Genomic DNA, 15337 nt, shown 5'->3' on the forward strand with positions numbered 1-15337 from the left:
TCATTATGTCGCAGAACCCTGTAAGAGGATCATGCGTACACAAACAAAATCAAGCGGCTGTATGATAAGAAGTGAAGTAAACTATAACAGTGATTGTGGTAGAAGCAAAAAGCATATTGAACCATGGGAAACCCTTTTCTGCTATTGTGCCAGTACCAGTGGAGAAAAGGGTTCCTCTTAAGAAAGAAAAGTTCAACGACCTGCACACATTGCTGACCAAACATTACGAGAAAGAGTGGATAAGGAACGATGACCGCACATTCTATAAGGCACTGTTTGACCAGCGGCAAAATTTAAACAGTGAAATGCCAAGGATTGTTAATATAACTGTACAAAATGTTATAGAACTTATAAAACGTTTTGAATGCGCAATGATTTCTTGATGTAATTATTAAATCAAAGAGCGGGGATTAGATATCAAAACATTATATCCTAACCTAAATTGTTTCCATTCATGCTATTTTCATAGTGTAATACTTTCAAACGTAGCTACTAAAATACTCTCACCATGAATCTGCACACTCTGTTCCATATATTGCTGCACATATCTTTTAACTCCACAAAACTGCTGCAAAACTCGTTATGTCCAAATGTTTTTTTTGCAAAAAAAACATGGGTTCTATAAGTTAAATTTTGTGGATATTTTGCGGTATGACGAAGATGAATGCTTACTGTTTAATTACAAAATTTCAACCTCCTATCTTCGTTGCACAACAAATGATAGTTTTTTGCGCTTCCTGAAAAATTTGTTGGTCTGCACATAACGGGTTTTGCAACTAGACAACTCATTATAATACATGGCATTTTATTTTTATTTTTATGAGAAAATCACAACATTCCAAATATTTTTCTCAAAAAATAAAAAACTACACTTCAATTAATTATCCTCTCATTGCAATCCTATAAGCCTATAGAAACTCCTAAGCTTGTTGCTCGATAAATTCTTTGTGAACAAGTCTGCAGCATTTCTCTCTGCTGCTACGTATACAAACTCAATGAACCCCTTTTCTACTAGTTTTCTACGTACATGTTACATGATGTCAATATGTTTTGACCTTTCACTCATATTATCGTTTTTCCTCAATTTAATCGCTGCTGCATTGTCAGCAAAAACTTTACAAGGTATATCCATAAACCTTTCCAACTTTAGCTCTTATAGCAAATCTTTCATCCAAGTTACTTCTCGAGATACCTCTGCCATTGCTATGTAATTGTGCTTGAAACCTGCTACATGTATACTCTGTACCATTGTCAGATTGCACTACCTTAACTCCTACACCATGAAACTTTTCTGCCTTTGCCTGATACCTATTAAACACTTCCAACATTTCATCCTTATTTTTCACACATACAGCCATATTATGTCTGGAGTATTCATCAATCATAGTAACAGCATATTGAGCTTTCCCAAGTGATTGTGGATTAATTTTTCCAATTACGGTACATCAGTGCGCACAACATCAAGTGGTTTTTCTCCCTTACACTCACAAGACTTAGGTACTCCCTTGTTAATTAGTTTCCCCTGAATGCATACAGAACAAGTATTAATATCATTACTTCTTTTCAATTCTAACATAGGCAATTTAAACAAAACTTCAGAATATACATGTCCATATCTCTCATGCCACAACCTAACCTCCCCAACACATTTAAATGCTACATTGTTATTACATTCTTGATCTATTACTTGGTCACAATCACTTACAGCTACAATATCATTTCTTCGCTCCATCTGTACTACATATATATCATTCCTCCTGTTTGCAATAAACAATGTTTCATCTCCATTCTTATCTACAACCGCTGCTTTCTCACCTGAAAATCCTACTTTGAAAACTTTATTGGTTAACTTACCAACTGATATTAAATTTGCACCCAAGTTTGGTACATACAACACGTCTGTAAATGTAATTGTCCATCCTGTTGACATTTTTACATTCATCTTACCTACCTATGTCTCTAATATCCAGCTTACTGTTTATCTCCTATTTCTACATTCCCAGTTACATTTGTTGACATGTCTATAAACATCTCTTCTGTTGGACACATATGATGGAACGCACCTGGATTGAACAGCCAGTCTCTAATTTTATCAGTTCCTACAGAAACCACCATGCTCATTGCTTTATCTACTACAAGTATAATTTCTGAGCTTACAACTTTTCCACTTGCATTCACTGATTTACTCTCCTGTGATGATTCGCCTCTCTTCATTGTTGAACATACTTTAGAATAATGTCCTGACTTACCACAATTGAAGCACGTTTGGGTACTGCGACAATATTTAGATACATATCCCTGTTTACCGCAATTGTAGCAACTATACTGTTTTCCTCATCCCATGTCTTCTTTCTTGATATATCATTTCTGTTGAACAATCATGGCCTGAGCTTCATCCTCCTCACATTTTTCAGTGTTGTAAGCTTTTCCTCCATTTTGCTGAAGTTTCTTTCTGCTTTCCTCAGTGAGTAATCTCGCCTTCTCCTTTGAGATTGTCAGTTTCGCCAAATCACCTTCCAAGGAAGGTATACAAACTGCATATCCTTTGTAAGATTTCTGATGATTATTCCTGCAACTTGTTGATCTGTGAACTCGTATCCGGCTTTACTCGTTCTCCTCCACAGTTGATTTATTTTTGCGAAATATTCTTAAACACTCATGTCCTTGGGCTTCACAAAATGAGTTAACTGTTTCAAGGTCATAGCACCATTCACTAGCCCTCCGTCATTACATAACTTGTCCAGTTTTTCCCATGCCTTTTTCGCTGATTCAATACCTGCAATGTCACTTTCAAAATTTTCTCCGATATATTTGAAAATAACCGCTAACGCAATCACATTGTTTCGTGCTCGTCTTCTTGTTTCTGTCTGAGGCAATTGCTGATTCCCACACATCTTTCAACAACAGCTCTTGTTTCACCTTCAATGCCCACGAAAAATAGTTCTCCACTGTAAGCTTAGCCACATTTCTATTCAGTGTTTCTTCACTGGTCCACAAGGTCACCATTTTTCCCATCGATAATGTCACAACTTGCTTCATCCGTTAATTCTCGCTACTCCATTTCAACTTATATTGTCTGGAATGTACTGCGGCGTTCTGAATCTCTGGCGCTCTGGAACTCTGGGCCCATAACCTATTGATATATCTTCATTTCTGCTCATTACACTGGTTTAAGTAATCATATTACCAGCTTGTTTTCGACAACTATCACACACACTAAGCAGTTCAAAGAACAAAGCAAACTAAGATAAACCACTTGACTCAATTTACCTGAGTTACCAACACATAACCTTAATGTTGTTTTCTTATAACTAATACAAGATATAATACATGGTATTTTATTTTTATGAGAAAATCACAACATTCCAACATTGTCCACTAAACTTTTCAATCCGGAATTAGCTGCGTTGAACTTGTGTTTCTTCGGATTCAGGTTCTACTTTTTCCAATTTAGTTTTCTGCTCGGTGGTTCAGGCATATGATCTTCATTCTCACTATCTTCATCTTAAGTCGAATCATTGAAGTAGGCTGACCTTTTAGACGACGAAGTGATAACTGGAATAGTAAACGTACCTGAAGTAGAAGGTGTGATTGAAGTCATCCGTCACCAGAATCAGATTACAAATCACTATCATCGTCATCTTATTAAAAGAGCTTCCTCTGCAGTATATCTTTCCTCCGTCATCAGGCCTTTCACAATATCAAAGTGATTGAAAGCTCAGTCAAGAAGCATAAGCATGTCAGCACAAGGGAGCAACTAGGCGAAGTGAGTAGCATACCAGGCACATTGTTTCATCTTCAAACTGGTTACTCCTGTCATCTGGTGATCATAGCGGTAACTATAGACTCCCAAGACAGTCGTGAGAGACTTCCAAGGCCGAACTTTCACAGCAGTCTATCGTAGTGAAACGGAAAACAGCCGAAAGGCACGTGACTTCTACAACAGTCAACCGGGTTTGAGGCACAGCTCCAGCACGACTCCTACAGCAGTCAGCCAGAGTGAAAGCGTTAACAGACTGAAAAACTTCTTAAATCATTGAATGTTTCTCAGCTCATAAAACCTTCCTAAATCAAATGTTGATGTTTATTTGATTCCAGTTCAGTTTTTACAAAGTAATCCTCTTTTTTTGCCAGCCAATGAATATCTCTGCTCTTAGAAGTGTATCTCAGTAGCCTTAGTGGGAGACTTGAAACAATTCTTGAGAATAAAGTAGTGCATAACTGTTTTATGTTTCAGGAATGTGGAAGTCAAAAGATGAACTCCGAATGCTCAGAAAAGTGGAACGAGTCTTCCAGGCAGATAAAGAAAGGAGCCAAACGTATCTTCATACTTTCCAGTTGTGGAATGAAGCTCTAAAACGTTTTCTGAGGTGGAATCACTCTGGGTCTTCATGATAGTGTTAAAGGCTGGTGCCATTTTGAAGTATGTACTTGGGCTTCCTCAGTTATACATTCCAAGAAGAAAGTAATTATGTTAATTAAAATGTTGAATGACCTGTCAGAAAAGTGACTGCTCTTGGTGTTCCTATGAACTATTATATAATATAATGAACTCATGAAGAATGATGTTGCAGAATATTCAAGGAAAAATAATTCATCATGGACTGATAGTCTTCGCTGAATGGTTAGTGCAGTGGACTTTGGTTCAGAGGGCACTGGGTTCAATTCCTGGTTGGGTCTCAAATTTTAAACTTAAATGGTTAATTCTCTTGCCTTGGGGACTGGGTGTTTGTACTATTCCCAACATTCCTGCCATCCATACACCACACGCAGTACTATCCTATCCTCCACCACAATAAATGCACTTTCCTATACACGACAGATGTCGCCTGCCCTTGTTGGAGGGTCTTCTTTACAATTCTAGCAGCAGTCACATGAAATTATTACTGACTAAGAAAATTGTTCTCACCACTTGAACATAAAACTAAGTCCACTTATCTTTCACTCAAAGTGGGACCGGCCAGCGCAATGCAGCGGGTAGATAGGCGAGCTGAAGGTCAGATAAGCACATGGCAACTCACTGAGCTTGTGGCCGGGAGAGCGCCCGTATGAATCGCATGTAAATAACAAGCACACATAATAACACATAATCAAAGTAAAATAATTTCTCACCTTGTCACAGAAGATGTTGAAAATGTCTTCAACCTGCATCTATACATTTCTAGCTTCATCTAAGAAAATTTTCATTCATACGCAATAGTTCATCTACCAAGATAGCCTCAATTTCTCTCATAGTATTTTGTTTGAGTTCATCTAGAGTGTGAGGGTTTGTTGCATAAACCCTATTTTTCAATATTTTCCATAAATAAAAATTGTAAACCGTAAGATCTGGGGATCTTGTGGGCCACAATGGTTTACTAATTATCTATCCTATTGTCAAAAATGTTCTCAGTTAAACTTAATGACTTGTTAGCCATATACACATTTGCCGAGTCTTGATGGAAATATTCAGACTGGCATTCATTGTACGTCAAGTGTTAAAAAATGGTACGAGAATGTCATTCCTATATCTCTGCCCAGTAATTGTGATTTCAAAAATTATAGGCCCTATTATCCTGTGTGCAGTTCCTGCTACCAGCACTCCCATTTTTATACTCTTAGCTACAAACATTATTCGTGACAGACAATGCGACCTCCTGCATATTCCTTATTAACTCAAACTGTTCATTATGTCGTACATCGAGTAAATGTGTAACTAAAGTACAATTGCCCTACCACTTTGAAACTTCACTACACCATCTCAATTTGCAAGAGTTACCACAGACAGAACCAATCATTATTGTAAGGCCTTGAGACTTGAGATGGACGTATGCATGGCAGCCATGCTTACCCATCGCACCTCTTATCTCACATCCACGCTACTTCTCGTCAGATAAGTATAGTACATACATTTTCAATATATACTGTTGTACCCTTCAACATTCTGGCTGCCATTCTGTTACATCAATGAAGTACTTTCAATCCCCTACTTACAGTTGCTGCTGTGGCCTCTCTTTCTTCTACACTATTGTATTAAAGTTCATGAATACTGGGTATCTCCTATGTCTTCCTATACCTTCCATGGTTAAGCCTATTGATCTCATGATATACCCTTGCAACATCATATTATTATTATTATTATTATTATTATTATTATTATTGTCCGACTCATTGGCTGAATGGTCAGCATTGAGGCCTTCGGTTCACAGGGTCCCGGGTTCAATTCCCGCGACTGGGTCAGGGATTTTAATCGCCTCTGATTAATTCCTCTGGCCCAGGGACTAGGTTATTTTTGTCTGTCCCAATACTTTCCTCTTCATATTCACATAACACACTACACTACCAACCACCACAGAAACACGCAATAGTGATTTCATCCCTCTATTTAGAGTTGGCGTCAGGAAGGGCATCCGGCCGTAAAACAGGGCCAAATCCACATATGCGACACAGTTCGCACCTGCGACCCCACAGGTGTGGGAAAAAATGGTAGAAAAGAATTAATAATAATAATAATAATAATAATAATAATAATAATAATAATAATAATAATAATAATAATAATAATAATAATGATGATACTGATAACATTGTTAACAAATTAACTTAATGCGAGTTATTATTGTTGCCAGTGGAAAAAGAGTACCGTAAGCATTAAAGGTGGATTCCAGTGAAGAAAATTCTGTAATTGTAAGCCTGTATGTTGTATGACCACTTAGTGAGTGATTAGAAACAAAGTAAGGAAGAGTGATGATGATGATGATGATGCTGCTTATTGTTTTAAGGGGCCTAACATCGAAGGTCATCGGCCCCTAGAGTGAAGATGTGTAGAAATCTTTCTGCACGTGAATAATGCTGCTAATGTTGCTGGCACTATAAGCCTTGTGGACTCTTACTTGCCAACAGCTGCCTTTCTTGGGTGGTCACATGATCTGTATGAAGAATTCTACCACTGTTTTATGCCATAGGCTAGACTAGTGTAGCTGCTTTGTGGGGTCTGAGTTAGCCCAGTAGTCACTTCAATCTGAAATGGCTGTGTAACTCTTTCTATATTCAAGGCTGTAAAATAGAATTCTAGTACAGTCTGTTGACACTTGAGATCAGTTGCAGTCTGAGTCAATATTTACAAGTCTTCCACATGACTTGGAAAATAAATGTTTGTATTAATTACACATGATATTTAAACATAATGTATTAATTAAGTTTGTCCTATTTTCAATCAGCAGCAACAGATGTTCTTTAACAATTTTGATATGAATTGTGTGTAGAGTATGGATATACACTATGTCACCAAAAGTCCCTGCACACCCCTTCGTGTTCATTTCAAAGATGCTAGCCATATTACCAATAGTGTGTGGGATTTCCTTTTGCTATGATTATAGTGTTTAATCTTTGCAGAAGGTTTTTCTTTAAGTTTTGATACACTGAAGGTGTAATTTCTTTCCATCCTTCGTGAAGATTTGTTGTTAAGTGAACTGATCTGGCACACATCCAACACTCCATTTCATCCCAAAGATGTCTGATAGGGTTCAGGTCTGGGCTTTGAGCAGGACATTCCAGCATACTCACCTGATTTTCTTTGAACTACGATGCAAGGTCCGTTTTTTGTGGACAGGAGCATTATCATGCCAATAAAGAAAAAGTCCAATTCAAAACTGTTGGCACAGTGTGGAAAGCATGCTATTGTCTAAAAAGTTTTCATGAACACCTACATACAGTGTGAGGTCGACCAGAACTAATGGTTCAAGCCCAAACCAGGAAGTAACAGTCCCAGACCATCACCCCATCTCCACCAAATTCACTGTCACTACAACACACTCGGGTAAAAGCCATTCGGCAGGTCCACATACTTCCATCTGATTGCTACAGTATATCACTCCACAAAACCTTCTTCCACTGGTCCAGGTTTGCACCACTCTAAGCAACATTGTGCATTTGTTCATGTGATCAGTGGCTTCTAGGCTGCTGCATGACACTGAAAACAGAATCCTGTTGTGACTTGATGGATTGTTCTGTTACTGCCCTCTGTCCCTGATCTGTGACAGAAGTCCTCTGCAATAGTTGACAAGGATGTCTGACGATTGGTTCATAGAGTACACTTTAGAGTTTAGCAATCCCTACCAATTCATTTCTTAGGCCAATCAGAGCAATGATTGGGTTCACTGTTTCCCTAACATTTCCACTTCACAATCATCATCATCCTTTCATGTATTAGTCCTAGAGTAAAAGAACTATTACGGTCTATACAAAAGATTTACATTTTACATCATCTCTTCCTGGGGTGTCCCAGAGATCTCTTCCCACCAGGACAGTAGTTTGCAACTGCTTTGGGGATCCTGCTACTGTCCATCTCGTTTAGGTGTTCTAGCCAATTTTTCTGGTATTCATAGATGTATTCCAATACAGGTCTGCTTTTAAGATCATTCAGCACTTCTGTATTTCTTTTGTGTTCCCACTTAGTGACTCCCGCTGTTCGACTTCACAATAATATTGCTAACAGTTGACCTGAGCACATGTAACTCCCGTGAAATCTTTCTGATGGAATGCCCAAACTTGTAGGCCCGTGCAATTATGCCCCATTTGAACTTGCTCAATTCTCTTCAGAAAGAAATCTCATCTGTGATGTTGATTCATTGCACCTGCGCTTACCTACCCTCAGATGAATGGTCGGACGTCATATAGAGAATTTCCAGTCCGGTGTCCAGAGACTTCTGGCTACTTAGTGTAGATTTAGGTCCTATTATGACATGACTCATGATTCTTATTGTAGCACACCCTATAGTTTTTATCAGAAAACCCAATAATGATTTAGAGAATTTAAAGTTCTTTGTTAGTATTCCTCCTTCAAAAAGCACTACTAACTGCATAATTATGGTTGCAGTGTGGAGCTAGCAATAGAGATTCTAATTTCAAATCTATGTAAATTGAACTTTTTTTAATAACAGTGTTCGGCAATGGAGATATATTTGAAGTTAAACGAAGTTTAAAGTTGGTCAGTTCTTGTGAATTCTATCAAATGGGATATGAATTCAAACAGTGCAACAAGGCCAGTTTGAATGTATTGTTTTATCATTAAACAGGTTGATTCTCTCCTCCAGGGCAAAATGCAGGGAGGTGACAGGAGTGACGATAAGGATGATAGTAAGCCCATACACTTCTACTGTTTTTTATGTCAGTTTATCGAAGTTTGAAGAAAATGTGTATCATAATGCATTGCATAATGATGGAGGTTGCTTCAACTAACTGTTGTGATTCTTGCCAGCCCACCGTAGACCTTGTTACATGAGGCACACTCATAAAGTCTACCTGTAGATTGCAGTACGAAAAGGTCTCATATACCCAACTGCTAATACTCTTGCTTAAAATGCAAATGTTATGAGTGTGTATACAGTATGAGTATACAGTTGTAATACAAAAACAGGAGTGAATTGGACTATATGTTCTTTTTTTTATCACTCTTATCCAGGAAACTACTGGATCAAACAGTGGATCATTGACCTTCATCCACTTCTCACACCGCCCTGGAGACACAAGAGATGCACGTTCCTTCTGGGGTACTTCCTAGCTCTTTGTCCTGATTCATTTTGATGCTTCACATAGGCTATTATTATGGTTGGCTCACCACACCCAAATGCATCTAATATCTTATTGCCCCTAACCTGGAGAACAAATGCCTTTTTTCAGCTGCCTTTGACCGAAGAGCAGACACTGCCTGCTGAATTTCAGTGGCATTTCCACCACCAGAGGACCAGCACCCAACTAAAGAACCTTTAGAAAGGTGGATTTTTTACCGTTGCCCAACTCTTGGCATTGAGTCGCTGGCTGCAGGGTCTACTCTATCTCCTAGCAGGTATCTTCTGTATAACCTCCTGAACCATCTCCTTGCTTTTTACCACAGGAGAGATTTGCCCTGTATAGGAATGGCCAAATATGTACGACACACTCTGAATTATACTAACTTAAATGTCTAAGTTTCTACATTAGCTTTAAGGTGCAGCAAGAGTATGCTTTATTACATTTTCCTACCTAAAACACAAAACTCATGCCTTGTTATGTTTGAATGGCATTACACAGCTGTCACCATTTTCCTTGAAATTTCCTAGAGCTATGTAGGTTCTTAACACTTAAGATATTACGAAGTGACCAAACATCAAACATTATCTAAAGTTGAAAATGTATGTGTTATTAATGCTCTAATTTAGAATGTCTAGCTTTTTGTATACCTAGGAGAATATTCAGTTTATATCAGTCCACAAATCCCTTCAACTACACACACATCTTATTTTGTATTTTCCAAATATTGTATTTTTGTTGAATGTTCTGCAACGTGATTGTAAAATACCTGTGAATATTACTTGTAATAAACTTTTTTACACTGAAAAAATATTATATTGTTTTTCAAGCTTTTAATAGATTTATCAGCTCTAGTTGTATTAAATTACCTCCTTTTCCTTTAAGTCCTATTTTTTGTTTGCAGTGTTGACTGTAGCTCAGGGTGAACTTGTAACTAATTTTTATGTATCAGGTGAACCAGCTGCGCCTTATAACGTAGTTTTATCCCACCCACTGTTTATAGACCATCTGAAAATATCTGTCCCTGTAGTTACGCAAATAGAAAAAAATAAAATCTCAAAGACATGTCACTAATTTCTGTTTATTTGTCCTCGGAGCTAACAACAAACATGTAATAATGGTGTTAACACACTGGTGACAGAATCCAAATGGAGGTGCTACCCCTTGTTGACTAGATAGTTCAAGCCTGTGACAGAAAAATTACACTGCTGCATTCAAATTACTGAGCCTCGATAGCTGCATATAAATTATAAACAGGTGAGTTTTCCACCTATTCAATACGTAGTTGTATTTACAATGTTATTTAAATTACATGGGACTAGTTTCAACCCTACTCAGGGTCATCATCAGCCATATTTAAACGTACACAATATATGACAAAATCCTAAAACATGTTTCTAAGCAGTAAGAACCTTATGAATATATACTGTAATATACAATAATATGATGTGTGGTTGAATTAGGCAAGGTACTATGGCGCTACAAAATGTTGCAAATGAAACTGAAATATTACAAGTGACATAGGTGAGCAATATATAATACAAGTACACTAAACACGCTAAAAAGTCTGGGTATAAAAGTAACAAATGAGATGCTCTGTGTTGTAGGTCAATTTCAGTATGATTTTAGTATCAGATGGAATTCAGTAGGTCCTGGTAATACATAACGGTTGTAGACCGAGTGCTATGGTACTAAGAATGGACATGATATAACATGACACATATAATAAAAGTATACAAGTATGTACAATGTTTGAGTAACAAATGTGTAGACCAAGGCCTCTCAGAGTGCATGCACTGTGCACGGTGCAAAAGACGACTTCGCTTGGTTGACCAGAGTGCAGACCCTCACTCCTCGATTTGGAGCAATAGCGCTGTCTCTCTCTTTCCCCACACCTGTCTCGCTCGCTCCCCCTGTCTCCGTCTTCCTCGCTTGCTCCATAGTTCTACATATCCGAGCCGAGTTGAGCCGAGCTTAATAGAGTAGCCCAGAGACAAAGCATTGGTCCGGTCCGAGCTGAAAGGAACCGATGCACTGTGCACAGGAACTCTGCACCCCAGTTTGCATGCGTGAGATTTTGGGCGTTTGAGAGGCCCTGGTGTAGACGATACTTTCTAGAAGAATCTGTGAAGAGTTGATTATACACTGTATCAGCTTAAGCAGAAAATTTGATACTTGGTGTATTAAGTAACCAAACTATGCCGATAGGGCTCCATGGTTGATCGTTGGAATTGTGCGAACTGAAGATGAAGTTTTAGAATTCTTCTTGAGAAGAAAGTAGACACTGTGCGAGGTGATATTAATGGGTGGAACTCTCAGTTCATAGCAGAAACATATTGGACCTATTAAAATAGAGAAAAGCCAGTAAAATGCAAAGTACGTGGAAAGAAGAATAGATAACAACAAAGCAAATGGACACTCACCTCGCATGGTGGTGTATGCAGCTTAGTTGGTAGTGTGCGACTGGTGGTGGAAGGAGAAATATGGGAGGGGAGGAAGGTGAGGGCCAGGTGCATGCGGGTTGGGTAGAGTGGTGGTGGCTTGGGGGGGGGGATGGGGGGTGGAAGGGGGGGGAATTTAAGATGGAGCTGAAGGGTGTGGGAGAAAGGATAATTGTTTCGGAAAAGTACCTTCAATTAAACTTAGGATTGAATTCTGTTTGGCTGAATGATTATTTCTAAGAAAAGTGATAAATAAATCAATAAATCAAAAAATCAAAAAGGATGTTGGGTTTCTCTGAGATTTCATTAAGATTGTAATTAGCGTTAAAATATTGGTCTAGGTGTATGTAGTAATTCTCCAATATGTTTAGTAAAGGACCTTTATTTGCTAATTCAAGAATGTCCATGTCTTGTTCGATATTGGTGAATTATGGTTATAATCTTCCATGTGTTGTATATTGTATATTACTGTGCACAGGAACTCTGCACCCCAGTTTGCACGCGTGAGATTTTGGGCGTTTGAGAGGCCCTGGTGTAGACGATACTCTCTAGAAGGAGAAATATGGGAGGGGAGGAAGGTGAGGGCCAGGCGCATGCGGGTTGGGTAGAGTGGTGGTGGCTTGGGGGGGGGGGGGGGATGGGGGGTGGAAGGGGGAGGAGGGGGTTCTTACTGCTTAGAAATATGTTTTAGGATTTTGTCATATATTGTGTATGTTTAAATATGGCTGATGATGACCCCGAGTAGGATTGAAACTAGTCCCATGTAATGTAAATAACATTGTAAATACAACTATGTATTGAATAGGTGGAAAACTCTCCAGTTTATAATTTATATGTTATCTCAGTTCAATACCGACCAACAACATGAAGTTCATAACCCTTGTCGATAGCTGCAGTCGCTTAAGTGCGGCCAGTATCCAGTATTCGGGAGATAGTGGGTTTGAACCCCACTGTCGGCAGCCCTGAAGATGGATTTCCACGGTTTCCCATTTTCACACCAGGCAAATGCTGGGGCTGTACCTTAATTTTTTTTTCCTAGGGGCTTTACGTCGCACCGACACAGATAGGTCTTATGGCGACGATGGGATAGGAAAGGCCTAGGAGTTGGAAGGAAGCGTCCGTGGCCTTAATTAAGGTACAGCCCCAGCATTTGCCTGGTGTGAAAATGGGAAACCACGGAAAACCATTTTCAGGGCTGCCGATAGTGGGATTCGAACCTACTATCTCCCGGATGCAAGCTCACAGCCGCGCGCCTCTACGCGCACGGCCAACTCGCCCAGTGTGTACCTTAATTAAGGCCACGGCTGCTTCCTTCCCAGTCCTAGAATTTAGTCCCGCAGGAGTTCTTTTACGTGCCAATAAATCTACCGACACGAGGCTGACGTATTTGAGCACGATGCCACGATGATATTGTGTACTAGACCAATACTTATTTGGCGCATAATGATTCTTGGCTCCATATTTAACCTGCTGATGTACTTGACTGTCCTAAATATCTACATATGTGTAATTCCATTATATGCACCATTATTTGTACCATACAGTTCCGTTCATACCTACCACGGCTATGGGCAGACCAATACTTTTTTGAGCCACTGTATTTGTCTGCGACTTCAGCTCATGCTGCTTCCATCTAGGACTGACTGTGTACGTGCCCCGTTGTTCCATTCTACTTCGCGCGGTAAAACAAGGCTTGAGAAGTACGATCTAACATCTAACATGCTAGATTGTGAAACCTTTCATTCATTTTAATGAAAGATTTGTCTCTCGTGAAGTGTCATATGATAAAACAAGTATAACTCATGACTTCTTTGTACGTGTTCACCTCTGCTAATGGGATGGATGTAACTTTATCTGTGTGTGTATGATCGAAGAAATAATGTACTTACGTAAGAACGTTTTTAGTTAAGTACGTAAGTAACCATAGAGTTTATGGGTTAAGTCCGGCTCCATGGCTAAATGGTTAGTGTGCTGGCCTTTGACCACAGGGGTCCCGGGTTCGATTCCCGACAGTGGCGAGAATTTTAACCATAATTGGTTAATTTCGCTGGCACGGGGGCTGGGTCTATATGTCGTCTTCATCGTCATTTCATTCTCATCACGACGCACAGGTCGCCTACAGGCGTCAAATCAAAAGAGACCTGCTTCTGGCAAGCCGAACTTGTCCTCGGACACTCCCGGCACTAAAAGCCACACACTATTTCATTATGGGTTATTATATTAGATATGTACCATGCAGCCACGAAAATGATTGATAAGTAGAACAGCTTAGCATAGTTAGCGCAAGTTTAGCAGAAACTTCAACACCTCTCATCGAAACATACGATTGCTGAGAATCCCGCAATCGTCTCCTTTTATTACAAGGCCATATGAAAGATTGATAGGCCTTTTACGTGTTTTATTTAGTCGTCTTTGTTCACTTTGCGATAGTTTCACGGTATCCGACATATCTAGGCACCGAAGAGGAATGAGTTGAATAAAGAGTGAGAGATTACAAACAAACGTGTTAGATTCAGAAGGAAAGAAAGCCCAGACTGGTTAGCGGGAACTGCACAAAACGACAGTGCTTTTATTGGCACGTGTCCCCTTGTTCCACTAGACACAAAATAAGGCTTTTCAACTAAATCGAGCCTGCCTCGACTTGTAGTAGATTTCCCCTTTAACAGACTACGAACAAATACAATAGAGATAATACGCGACACTGAACGAGATATCGAGCGACAGCTACTGGAGCTCACTCTAGCGGGTAGACCTGAACAGTACTGATTCTCTCATAAGAGCACGTGTATTTTTGTGTTAAGTTTTTGGTGTTATTTATACGTTTTCAGTGAGTTGACATAAATAAATAGTAGTGTGTGTAATTCCTTGATATCTCCTCTCTACATGAGGGGAAAGGTATGTGCTGTGTTTGGCTGCAGTAATTACGAAGTAGAGAAAAATGCGCGGTCGTTCTTCAAGTTCCCTCGTGACAAGAACATGTAAGTAATATTGTGTTTGCATATATATTCTTCCAGTGACAGAGATTTTTATAGTATTTCATAATCTTCTGACCTGCTCGACCCATATTTTAACTGGCATAAAATGAAATACGCATATTTTATTCTATAGTGCAGCAGTACCCATAACAACTTACGGAGCAGAAAGTTGGACAATGACAAAAAAGGATGAAAGTCGAATACAGGCAGCCGAAATGAAATTCTTGAGGAGTATGATACAGAAGAATAGAAGAGACAAAATAAGGAATGAGAAAATCCGGGAAGAAATTGGAGTGGAAAAAATGAATGATAGAATAGAGAAGAGCCGACTAAGATGGTTTGGGCACATAAAGCGAATGAGCGACGAAAGAA

The 15337-nt window shown here is 39.1% G+C and overlaps 1 protein-coding gene and 1 long non-coding RNA gene across 3 annotated transcripts in view; both read left to right on the forward strand.

The window, feature by feature from the left end:
• Positions 1–6483, forward strand: part of LOC136873836 (putative glycerol kinase 5) — a 306964-nt gene extending 300481 nt beyond the window's left edge. For both annotated transcript variants that reach the window (XM_067147104.2, XM_067147105.2), the window contains one exon: positions 4238–6483. In XM_067147104.2, coding sequence (XP_067003205.1) covers positions 4238–4395 — 158 coding nt within the window. In that variant the 3' untranslated portion in view covers positions 4396–6483. The remainder of the gene's footprint in view (positions 1–4237) is intronic.
• Positions 6484–6562: 79 nt separating this feature from the next.
• LOC137500970 (uncharacterized) lies at positions 6563–10360 on the forward strand. Its single transcript, XR_011018302.1, has 2 exons — positions 6563–8335; positions 8383–10360. It is a non-coding gene; the product is annotated as an uncharacterized lncRNA (long non-coding RNA).
• The last annotated feature ends 4977 nt before the right edge of the window (positions 10361–15337 follow it).

Source organism: Anabrus simplex, chromosome 5 (genome assembly GCF_040414725.1).
Source record: "Anabrus simplex isolate iqAnaSimp1 chromosome 5, ASM4041472v1, whole genome shotgun sequence".
In the NCBI taxonomy this organism is placed as follows: Eukaryota; Metazoa; Arthropoda; class Insecta; order Orthoptera; family Tettigoniidae; genus Anabrus; species Anabrus simplex.